General features: G+C 38.6%; 1 protein-coding gene across 3 annotated transcripts in view; it reads left to right on the forward strand.

The window, feature by feature from the left end:
• Positions 1-709: 709 nt before the first annotated feature.
• hppy (MAP4K3-like protein hppy) overlaps positions 710-12,206 on the forward strand; it is a 394,076-nt gene continuing 382,579 nt past the window's right edge. For all 3 annotated transcript variants that reach the window (XM_090376708.1, XM_090376710.1, XM_090376709.1), the window contains exon 1: positions 710-992. In XM_090376708.1, the coding sequence (XP_090232834.1) occupies positions 891-992 (102 nt within the window). In that variant the 5' untranslated portion in view covers positions 710-890. The remainder of the gene's footprint in view (positions 993-12,206) is intronic.

Here is a 12,206-nt window from a genome sequence, read left to right on the forward strand (position 1 = left end):
TTTAAACCGACAGTCTGGACAGTGGTAGACTGTCCAGACTGTCCATAAGAAGCAATAGACTTCTCAATTTGAGCAGTGCTTTTTATTTAGAGTAGTGCAATACCAAGGGTACTCGATGAAGGCGAAGTGCCTCTACAGAATGAGATCGATGGAGTAATTAGAAACCTAGTTTGCTGATTGATACGTACAGAATGATGCCATGTCCTACTTGTACAGTAAAATTTTTATGTTAAAAATACGCTTATTTACTACATAAAAGTACTACATACTTAATCTAAAAGTTTTAATGAATTCTTAGTCTTTGAAATGAATTCTTCGTTTTTAATGAAATGTGGTTGTATGGAAAACTGCGTTGCATTTCATTTGGTTATTCTTATATAATAAGCAACATGTGTATTATTATATAGTTGAATGCTCTCGATGTTGGGTTTAATATTCGTCCCCGCTTCATGTATCAGCATGTTGATACTTGAAAGGGAGCACAAAATATGTAAATAATTTATAAAATTTGTTTTTATTTTCCCGGTTGCTAATATCAATCTGATTTTCAAGTAATTAAATGAAAAGAAATCTAAAAATAATTCAGAGTATGTGATATAATTTCCAACATAATTTAATTTTGTATTCAGTGAGATTTAACAGTGATATCATTCGAATTTTTCTGCGCAGGACAGGAAGTTCATTAGGAAGAAAACAAATGAAAATGTCTGCCGTTGTGGGTATTTGTGTTGATGTCGAATTATGGTTTCATCTTATTTCTTGAAAAGTATATTTCTTGAATAAGTGTAAAACAATGAAACACGATGTGAAATTTCGTGTACTGCTTCTTAGTTATATCATCAGGTCACTACTTTTAAAAAGTTCACTGGCCTTTAGTACTCTTGTGTAGAATGGCAACAGCGACTTCGCTTGATATTTCAAGGCGAAATCCTCAAGATGAGTATGAACTCATTCAGCGTATTGGAAGCGGGACGTATGGTGATGTATATAAGGTAAGTAACTGCAGTTTTCCACTGCAGAGGCTGACGAATGATATAAAATAATTTTATAACTTTGCTTTCTAACCCCATTAACTATTTATTTATTAATATAGATATTAAAGATATTATTATAGATATTAAATGTATAAGCACACGTGCCATGTTAGCAAAGTTTAAAATGATATGTGGTTAAATGGGTACCTTAACATGCCCTAAGGTCAAAATAAAGCTATCCACAGAAGTACAAGTAAGTGTAGGCATTTTTAAATCGTAATTTTGTTGAACGTTTACACATTTCACAATAGTGATGCTTTTCATTCACTTCGTGCCACTACCTGCCATAGGAGAAGACAGTTTACTTTTGAACCCTTGGGTCTTACATTTATGGCCAATCTTTGATCTATGGTGGTAGTTATGGATTCTAGCCTTTTGAGCTCCAGTTTAGTTCACAGCTGCATTTACGAAGAACCTCTTCATATCTGTGAATGTATACTAAAATTTGTGATTACAATTATTTCCTATTTCCATGCAAGGTTAGCAAATCACGTGAAAGCATGGACGCGCACACACACACACACACACAAGAAAGCCATATACAAGTAAATATGATTGTATATACATAACATTATTTTTCCCCTCCTATGGAAAATTAGATATATTTGTGCATAAGTTGGCAAGATCTGTTGTGTTAAAATTTTATTTAAATAAGGACCTAGGATATCCATTAATTAGAAAGACAGCCAAATAAAAAAGCATATGAGCATGTAAAGATGTAGAAAAGGCAATTTTAAATATTGGTGTAATAAATATAACACCAAGATGGAGATGCATAAAAGATGTGATAAATGGTAGGTAGATGTAGGCAGTTTTATTGTGTAAATTTTTTGATGCATAATTGTGTCTTACTGTTATCAACTGATAATTTCATTTGTTTATCTTAACAATTCTACCATTTTTACTATTTGTCTACCCTTCAAGAATCAAGTCTTTGCTGTCATGGTGCAATATTACCTTGTTTTTGTGCCATAAAAAAATCAAACAACCAATCAAGTCTTTGTGTATACTATGAAAAAATATCTTTATATAAGCTTTCAAAAGTGCATACTGAGTGAGTACTACCATTCAGTTATCATAAGCTGCAGTTGAATATTTTTTTTAGTTTTAATTTTAGTTACATTATTAATAATTGTCAACTTTACCATCAACTCTACAGATTTGATGGTAATTTTGATTCCTCCTACTCTTTGGGAAATACCTTGTATTAGTTTCATAGTAATAGTTCCCATTTTTTTAGAATTGTTTCCAGTAAAAGCTATCTTCCTGAACACATTGTCACTTGTCACCTCAGTCTACCATAGTGTGGATTTTTAGTCATTGATTTTTAATTGTATTCAGTAATGTTGCAATGCATACAAATCAATTTTGACTGGTTAAAATTACATATGATAATACATTATAATTTCATTTTAATTTATTGTTATAATTAAAATATTGATTAAAACATGGTGCTGTAATTTTGTCCACCAATGTCTGGCCTGTATTCGTTGGTGAGTAGAATTTCTACTCATTGAATGATAAGACTGCATTGGCACAGCCTTCCATTCATCCTGTCAAACAGTGGCCATTTGAGCTAATGATGTGTAATGTATTGATGAAGCCCTCACTTGACATTCCAGTTCATTCCACTGGTATTCCTTCCTTAGGTTTAAAATTGGGGTTCTGCACTAACCATTCCAACTACTGTACATTTATATCCATGGAGTATTCTTGAATAGCACTGCTCGTATACATGAGACATTATCCCATTGAAAGAAACCCCAGATCAACGTATCAACTCTGTGGTACTACGCTGACAGTGGTAGAGAATGAAAAGGACCTGGGGGTAATTGTGCAGGCAGATATGAAGGTCTCTGAGCAGTGCAGACGAGCTGCAAGAGTAGCTCATGGTGTCTTGTCAATGATATACAGGAATTTTTCTAGCAGGGACAGGGATGTGATTATTCCCTTGTATAAGGCATTGGTCAGGCCACACCTTGAGTACTGTATACAGGTCTGGAGGCCTCATTTCAAGAAGGATGTAGAGCTGCTGGAACGAGTACAGAGAAGGGCAACAAGATTAGTGAATGGAACAAAGGGTTGCTCTTACGAAGAAACGCTTAAGTTTTGCAAATTACAGAGCCTGGAGACTAGGCATCGGCGAGGTGATCTGATAGAGGTGTATAAGGCTTTGAATGGCTTGAGCATGCTCAATGCCGATGGGATTCTTCCTCTTGCTCAGAATAATCACCTGAGAGGGCATAAATTCAAATTGAGGAAGGACAGATGTCGGATAGATGTGCGGAAATTTGTCTTTAGCCAGCGGGCAGTTGGTTTGTGGAATAGACTTCCATCGCTTGTTGTTGAAGTTGATAGCCTAAACAAATTTAAGGCTCAGCTGGACAGGTATTTCGAACGAATGGAGGGGTGAAATGGGAGTAGTGGTTGCTTTTTTTTTTTTTTTTTTGGCTGATGCTGAATAAGCTTGCTTTCTTGCATCATATGCCTCTACTAATGCTAATGCCAATGCTAAGAAACATAAGAAACATGGGTCTGTGGCAAGGAGCTGCCACATCATAGAAAGAGCATGAATTGTCCAAAATGTTAGTAGGTGTTAGTGTTTGACTAACCATAAACCTAGGACTTACCATAAGAAAGAACTTCACACCTTGCATTAAGAATCTGCAGGTAAAACACCCACTTGTTGGCAGCGATCACAGTGTACTAATGTGGAATTTAATTAAAGACATTACTGTCAAGGGTAAAGGGAACCTACATTGATGTCTGATGAACTATTGAGACATGTGGCAGAGAAGAAAGGTGCATGGGATGTATATAAATTATCAGATGATATAGAAGCCTCTAGTAGATATAAATTAGTCTGTAATCAAGTCATAAAGGAGGTTAGGCAAGCTAAGGCAGATTATGAGAAGTCTCAGCAAAGGAAAACAACAGACTTCTATGCTTATATTAACAGCAGAAGCCGGAGGTTATTGGGCCACTTGATGTCTGTGGGTTAACTGTTGATGACTGCTCAGGTTGCCAACAAATTGAATAAGTATTTTAATCTGCATTCAGACACGAGGAATTTTTTAGGAAAGGAGTTGCCACAAGATTATTAAACTCTAACAAGGATCTAAATGACTGTGATAACTGAAAGGAAAGTGGAGGAGAAATTGTTGAGGATGGATAAAAAAGGCACCAAGGGTGGATGGAATCTATCTAGTTATGTTAAGAGAGGCAGCAAAGAAGGTAAGCAAACCCTTAGCCATAATTATGAAAGCATTCTTGGATTCAGGGGGGGTCTGCATGGACTGAAGATGTGAAATAAAGGAATCACTGGTTAAAGAAGTAATGCAGGACCATTTGGACAGCATTAGCATTAGCATTAGTAGAGGCATATGATGCAAGAAAGCAAGCTTATTCAGCATCAGCCAAAAAAAAAAAAAAAAAAAACCCCACTCCCATTTCACCCCTCCGTTCGTTCGAAATACCTGTCCAGTTGAGCTTTAAATTTGTTTAGGCTATCAACTTCAACAACAAATGATGGAAGTCGGTTCCACCAACCAACCACCCGCTGGCCAAAGGCAAATTTCCGCACATCTATCCGACATCCGTCCTTCCTCAATTTGAATTTATGCCCTCTGAGGTGATTATTCTGAGAAAGATGAAGAATCCCATTGGCATTTAGCATGCTCAAACCATTCAAAGCCTTATACACCTCTATCAGATCACCTCGCCGGTGCCTAGTCTCCAGACTCTGCAATTTGCAAAACTTAAGCCTTTCTTCGTAAGAGCAACCCTTTGTTCCATTCACTAATCTTGTTGCCCTTCTCTGTACCCGTTCCAGCAGCTCTACATCCTTCTTGAAATGAGGCCTCCAGACCTGTATACAGTACTCAAGATGTGGCCTAACCATTGCCTTATACAAGGGAATAATCACCTCCTTATCCCTGCTAGAAAAATTCCTGTATATCATTGACAAGACACCATGAGCTACTCTTGCAGCTCGTCTGCACTGCTCAGAGAACTTCATATCTGCCTGCACAATCACCCCCAGGTCCTTTTCATTCTCCACCACTGTCAGTGTAGTACCGCAGAGTTGATACGTTGCTCTGGGGTTACTGTTTCCCATATGTAGTACTTTACATTTGTCAATGTTAAACTTCATTTGCCACCTCTCAGCCCATCTGTTCAACCTTTCCAGATCCTGTTGCAACAGCACAGCGTCAGTAGTGTCCTTAACGACCCTGCCAACCTTTGTATCATCTGCAAACTTGGACATTAAACTTGATATACCATCATCAATATCATTCATAAACACCGAAAACAACAACGGACCCAACACTGAACCTTGAGGAACTCCACTAATAACATTAGTCCACGTTGAGCAGTGTCCATTGATTACCACTCTCTGTCTTCTGCCACTCAACCATCCCCTTATCCATAGCAGCAATTTGCCTCCAATGCCACACTGCTCCAATTTGTGCAGCAGTCTTCCATGTGCAACAGTATCAAAAGCTTTTCTAAGATCCAAATATATAATATCAAAGTTATTCCCTGCATCCAGTTCTTTTGTGACTACATCATAGTATCCAATCAAATTGGTCAGGCAAGACCTGCCCTTAACAAAACCATGCTGCGTCTGAGCTATAACTGAATTCTTGTCTAGATGATCCTGCAGTGCTTCTTTAACCAGTGCCTCCATTAATTTACCTGGAACAGAAGTTAAACTAACAGGTCTATAATTACTTGTGTCAGCCTTTGATCCTCCTTTGTGAATTGGGGTTACATTTGCACATCTCCAGTCTATGGGTACCTCCCCTGAGTCCAAAGAAGCTCTCATAATTATGGCTAGGGGTTTGCATACTTCCTTTGCTGCCTCCTTTAATATAACTGGATAGATCCCATCCACCCCAGGTGCCTTTTTTATGTTTATCCTCAACAATCTCTCCTCCACTTCCCTCTCAGTTATTACAAAATCATCCAGCTCACTGCCAATGTTTACTTTACCTACATCATTCCCCTTCCCGAATAACTCCTCATGCGTGAATGTAGATGCAAAATACTCGTTTAGATTGTTAGCCACCTGAGCAGGATCCTCAACTGTTGAACCATCAATATCCAGTGGACCAATCTGATTCATCCCTTTCCTTCTCGAGTTCAAGTATGTAAAGAACTCTTTTCTGTTTTTCTTTGCATCCTTTGCCAAGGATTTTTCGTAGTCTGCCTTTGCCTGCCTAATCTCCTTTGTGACTTGGTTACAGACCAACTTATATCTATCATAGGCTTCCATGTCACCCATTAATTTGTATGTATCCCATGCATTTTTCTTCTCTGCCACATGTATCATTAGTTCATCTGACAACCATTTAGGCCTAAACCTTGAACAATATTTCTTAGTTGGTATGTAAATTACAGCATGGATTTATGTAAATTACAGCATTATGACAGGCATGCAATTACAGCATGGATTTGTTAAGGAGCAGTTTTGTATGAGCAATCTGGTAAGTGACCAAGGAACTGGATGCAAAAAATAATTTTGACATCGTATACTTTGATTTCAGTAAGCCTTTTGATACTGTTGCACATAAAAAGACTTTGCAAACTGGAGTAGTTTGGCGTTAAGGGTAAGTTACTGCCAGAGGCAACTAATTCTTAGGCACTGCGAAACTACAGCACCACCAGCTTTTTAAATCTAAATATAGTCAACAGAGTTATACGAAATTTTGTTTAGAACAATGCAACGCAATGAATATTTTTATTAACAAATCTCGCATATAGTATGCTCATATTCTATCAAAAAAATAAAAATAAATACAATTAAAAATAATTGCTTTATTTAATACAAGTATTAAAAACAGCCTGAGCCATCCAGGCTCAACTATAGCCTAAGGTCTTTGGTTCATGGGAAAACAACTATTTCCAATAATCATTTCAATAATAAATGAATAAAAATATGAAATCGTTTTCAACTTTGAAGTTTAACCATAGGTGGAACTGTGTGCTAGACAGTTCCACATTTTGCTCTCAGTAGTTTAGTCAATGCCTGGTCGGTGGGTTGCCATTGACAACTCGCCAATACACATTTTTTAGAGGTGACAAAACGAGTTAAAGGAACTGTGGAGTGAGCAGTGCCGATTTGATCATTAACCGTGAAGGGTATTTCTACATTAACATTAGTAGAGGCATATTATGCAAGAAAGCAAGCTTATGTAGCATCAGCCAAAAAAAAAAAAACAAAAACTCCAATTTCACCCCTCCGTTTGTTTCCAAATACCTGTCCAACACAGCCTAAATTTATTTAGGCTATCAACTTCCACAACAAAAAAAGGAAGTCTGTTCCACCAATCAACTACCTGTTGGCTAAAGGCAAACTTCTGCACATCTATCCTACAACTGTCTTTCCTCAATTTGAATTTATGCCCTCTCAGGTGATTATTCTGAGCAAGAGGAAGAATCCCATCAGCATTGAGCATGCTCAAACCATTTACATTAGCATTAGTAGAGGCATTTGATGCAAGAAAGCAAGCTTATGCAGCATCAACAAAAAAAAAAAAAAACCAAATAAATAAATAAAAAAATAAAAAATAACCACTTCCACTTCATCCCTCTGTTCGTTCGAAATACCTGTCCAGCTGAACCTTAAACCTATTTAGGCTATCAACTTCCACGACAAGGGATGGAAGTCTATTCCAGCAACCAACCACCCGCTGGCTAAAGGCAAATTTCCTCACGTTTATCCTACATCTGTCTTTCCTCAATTTGAATTTATGCCCTCTCAGGTGATTATTCTGAACAAGAGGAAGAATCCCATCAGCATTGAGCATGCTCAAACCATTCAAGGCTTTATACACCTCTATCAGATCACCTCGCCGGTGCCTAGTCTCCAGACACTGTAATTTGCAAAACGTAAGCCTTTCTTCGTAAGAGCACCCCTTTGTTCCATTCACTAATCTTGTTGCCCTTCTCTGTACTCGTTCCAGCATCTCTACATCCTTCTTGAAATGAGGCCTCCAGACCTGTATATAGTACTCTAGGTGCGGTCTAACCATTGCCTTATACAAGGAATAATCACCTCCTTATCCCTGCTAGAAAAATTCCTATATATCATCGACAGTACACCATGAGCTACTCTTGCAGCCCGTCTGCACTGCTCAGGAAACTTCATATCTGCCTGCACAACCACCCCCAGGTCCCTTTCATTCTCTACCACTGTCAGTGTAGTACCACAGAGTTGATACGTTGCTGTGGGGTTGCTGTTTCCCATATGTAGTACTTTACATTTGTCAATGTTAAACTTCATTTGCCACCTCTCAGCCCATCTGCTCAACCTTTCCAGATCCTGTTGCAGTAGCATAGTGTCAGTAGTGTCCTTGACAACCCTGCCAACCTTCGTATCGTCTGCAAACTTGGACATTAAGCCTGATATACCATCATCAGTATTATTTATAAATACAGAAAACAACAATGGACCCAATAGTGAACCCTGAGGGACTTCACTAATAACATTAGTCCATGAAGAGCAGTGTCATTTGATTACAGTTCTGTCTTCTCTCACTCAACCATCCCTTTATCCATAGCAGCAATTTGCCTCCAATGCCATACTGCTCCAATTTGTGCAGCAGTCTTCCATGTGCAACAGTATCAAAAGCCTTTCTAAGATCCAAATATATGATATCAAAGTTATTCCCTGCATCCAGTTCCTTTGTGACCACATCATAGTATCCAATCAAATTGGTCAGACAAGACTTCCCCTTAACAAAACCATGTTGTATCCGAGCTATAACTGAAGTCTTGTCTAGATGATCCTGCAATGCTTCTTTAACCAGTGCTCCCATTATTTTCCTTGTAACAGAAGTTAAACTAACAGGTCTATAATTACTTGTGTCACCCTTTGATCCTCCTTATGTGAATTGGGATCACATTTGCACATCCCCCGGTCCATGGGTACCCTCTCCTGAGTCCAAGGAAGCTCTCATAATTATGGCTTGGGTTTGCTTACTTCCTTTGCTGCCTTCTTTAATATGACTCCTTTAATATCCACCCCAGGTGCCTTTTTTATGTTTATCTTCAAGTGATTACAAAATCATTTAGCTCACTGCCAGAGTTTAATTCACCGCTGGCATTCCCCTCCCTGAATAACTCTTCATGTGTGAATGTAGATGCAAAATACTCATTGTTTGTTAGCCACCTGAGCAGGATCATCAACAGTTGACCCATTAATATCCAGTGGACCAATCTGATTCATCCCTTTCCTTCTGGAGTTTACATAGGTAAAGAACTCTCTGCTGTTTTTCTTTGCATCCTTTGCCAAAGATTTCTCATAATCTGCCTTTGCCTGCCTAATCTCCTTTGTGAATGTGTTACAGACCAGCTTATATCTATCGTAGGCTTCCATGTCACTCATTAATTTATATGTATCCCATGCATTTTTCTTCTCTGCCACATGTCTCATTAGTTCATCTGACATCCATTTAGGCCTAAACCTTGAACAGTATTTCTTAGTTGGTGTGTAAAGCCTAGTAGCTTCCAATATTAATTCTTTAAATGCCTCACATTTTGAGTTTGCTGTTGGTAACATCATCAGTTTGTCCCACCGTATAGAATTTAAATACTGTCTCAGACTACTGTAGTCGCCTTTACGAAAGCAAAAACCCTTCCCTTTACCCCTGATGGTAGTTACCTCTTTGAGTAAATCTCACTTCAGCACACTGTGATATCAGTGCCACCTAGTGGTTCCTTTATCTGCAGATTCTTAATACATGAAGAATCACTACTGATAATCAGATCAAGAGTATTACTCCCTCTAGTTGCCTCCCGAACATGCTGATGTAGAAAACAATCATCCAATAAATCCACAAACGCCTTGCTAGTGTGTGAGTGATCAACCCACAGATTCCAGTCCGGGAAATTAATATCTCCCATTATAAGACTCTCTGATTTACTGGCCCACTCTATATCCCTGTTCAGTTTCTTATTATACTCATCAGAGTCATTAGGCCTATAACACACTCCTTCTCTCAATTTTGATCTCCCAGTGCTTATGTCACACCAAACTGACTCGACACTGCGCTGTCCAGCGATGTCGACTGGCTGCACTTCCTTGGATTTTGTGTTCCTTAACTAATAGCATAACCCCTCCTCCTTTCCTGTCTCTCCTGTACACATTGTACTCCCCAAATTCCAGTTCTTCATTCTTTATATGTGTGACACCATGTCTCTGATATCCCAACAATATCTGCCTTTGTTGTTTTGATCAACACCTCAAATTCATCAAATTTATTCACCAAACTTCTAGCATTGGTGTACATGCAAGTATAAATGCACCTGTTCCTATTCTTACCTACCCTAACACAACCCATGTGTTTCCTTGTACTGCAATGACTCCCAGCAGTCTCTGAAATCCCCTGCATCTTGTTTTCCAGGCTGTTGCTCATTCCAATAGAAGCAGTGCAAGAATCACTTTCCCTCTGCCAGCGGCAACTGTTAATCTATTAGTCTGTGTATACCCCCAAGCTAACAGTTTTCCGACCCACCTAACACTGCCTTGATAGTATCAGCAAATATTCACATCTTATATACATGTCTTATAACCAAGGAAATTTAATGTAACTTTAATAAGCAGCACCCCCATACATCAGAGTTATGAGCTGCCCCTGGTTACTGCTATCGATAAATGGATGGTTAAGTGGAAGAAAACAGTTGTTATCAATGGGCACTGCTCTTCATGGACAAATGTTATTAGTGAAGTTTCCTTGGATTCAGTGCTGGTTCCATTGTTGTTTTCAGTATTTATCAGTGATATTGATGAAGAGATATCAGGCTTAATGTCTAAGTTTGCAGATTATACAGAGGTTGGAAGGGTGATTAAACGTGTGGTTAACAACAGTCATCAGCCACTGCAACAAGATCTAGGAAAATTGGGTCGATGGGCTTAGAAACAGCAGTTGTAGTTTAACATTGAGAAATGCAAAATACTGTACATTTCTCTGGGGTAGCAGTAACCCCAGAGTAACTTTTCACCTGCATGGTACTACACTTATAGTGGAAAATGAAACAGACCTTGGGAGTAATTGTGCAGTTGGGCTTGAAATTCTCTGAGTAGTGCAGACATGCTGCCACGACAGCCTGTAGGCTTTTGTCAGTGATGTACAGAAACTTTGTTAGCTGGGATAAGGAGGTGATTATCCCTTTGTATAAGGCTGTGTTTAGGCCATATCTTAAGTACTGTAGTCTGGAGGCCTCACTTTAGGAAGAATGTAGATCTGCTGGAATGGATGCAGAGAAGGGCAACCAGATTGGTGAAGGGAACAAAAGGGTGCCCTTACCTAGAAATGCTTCAGTTCTGCAAATTGCAGCATCTCGAGATTAGGAACTTATGGAGAGATTTGATTGAGGTGTTTAAAGCCTTGAATGGATTGAGTAAGCTAAATTTTAATGGTGTTCTTCCATTTTGTGCTGATGCTATATAAGCTTACTTTCTTGCATCATTTTCAATAACCACTACCATAAAGTAGTGGTTATGCAAATGTTGAATAACCATACCTCTTTCAAATTTCATTGTTGGTCAATGCGTTCTGGCAGAAAATGTTCTGCAGGCATTCTTCACACCTGTCCATCTGATCAGAATGGTGTTTAAGGAGTTTCATCATTTCACAGACCTGATTTCCACTGCTCTCTGGTATGGTACTCCTTGAACCATGGAAGACAAGACCATTAATGTTAATGATGTTTGGCTTATGCTCTACTGCTTTCTGTTGAAAACTGAAGCTATGGAGCTCAATATGTAATGTGTTTTTGCTTCTAACCTCACCTCTTGTTGACTTCTTAAACTCCAATTGAAATTTTGAAGGGATGTCTGATGTGATTGTATGCTACTCTTCCAATTATCCTCTGGTCATGTGAAGTGATTATCTGTGATCTGTGTGTTGCTAGTCAGCAGTGGTACTATCACAGTTCCATTTCATGTTTTCATGAAAGAGGACACATCTGACAGTAACACCCCACTTGAAATCAGTTAGCTCAGCTCTATGTTATAGAGAGAACAAGTAATTTGTGTGGCTCATATGCCTTCCTTGTGTACTGATCTAAATCACTTGTTTATCTGGAAAGTTCCAATGAACAAAACTGGACATGGACATGCCCAGTCCATTGGGCCTTACCATATAAGAAAACAGGTTTCTGGAT

Source organism: Mastigoproctus giganteus, chromosome 6 (genome assembly GCF_048544385.1).
Source record: "Mastigoproctus giganteus isolate SK-2022 chromosome 6, ASM4854438v1, whole genome shotgun sequence".
Taxonomy (NCBI): domain Eukaryota; kingdom Metazoa; phylum Arthropoda; class Arachnida; order Uropygi; family Thelyphonidae; genus Mastigoproctus; species Mastigoproctus giganteus.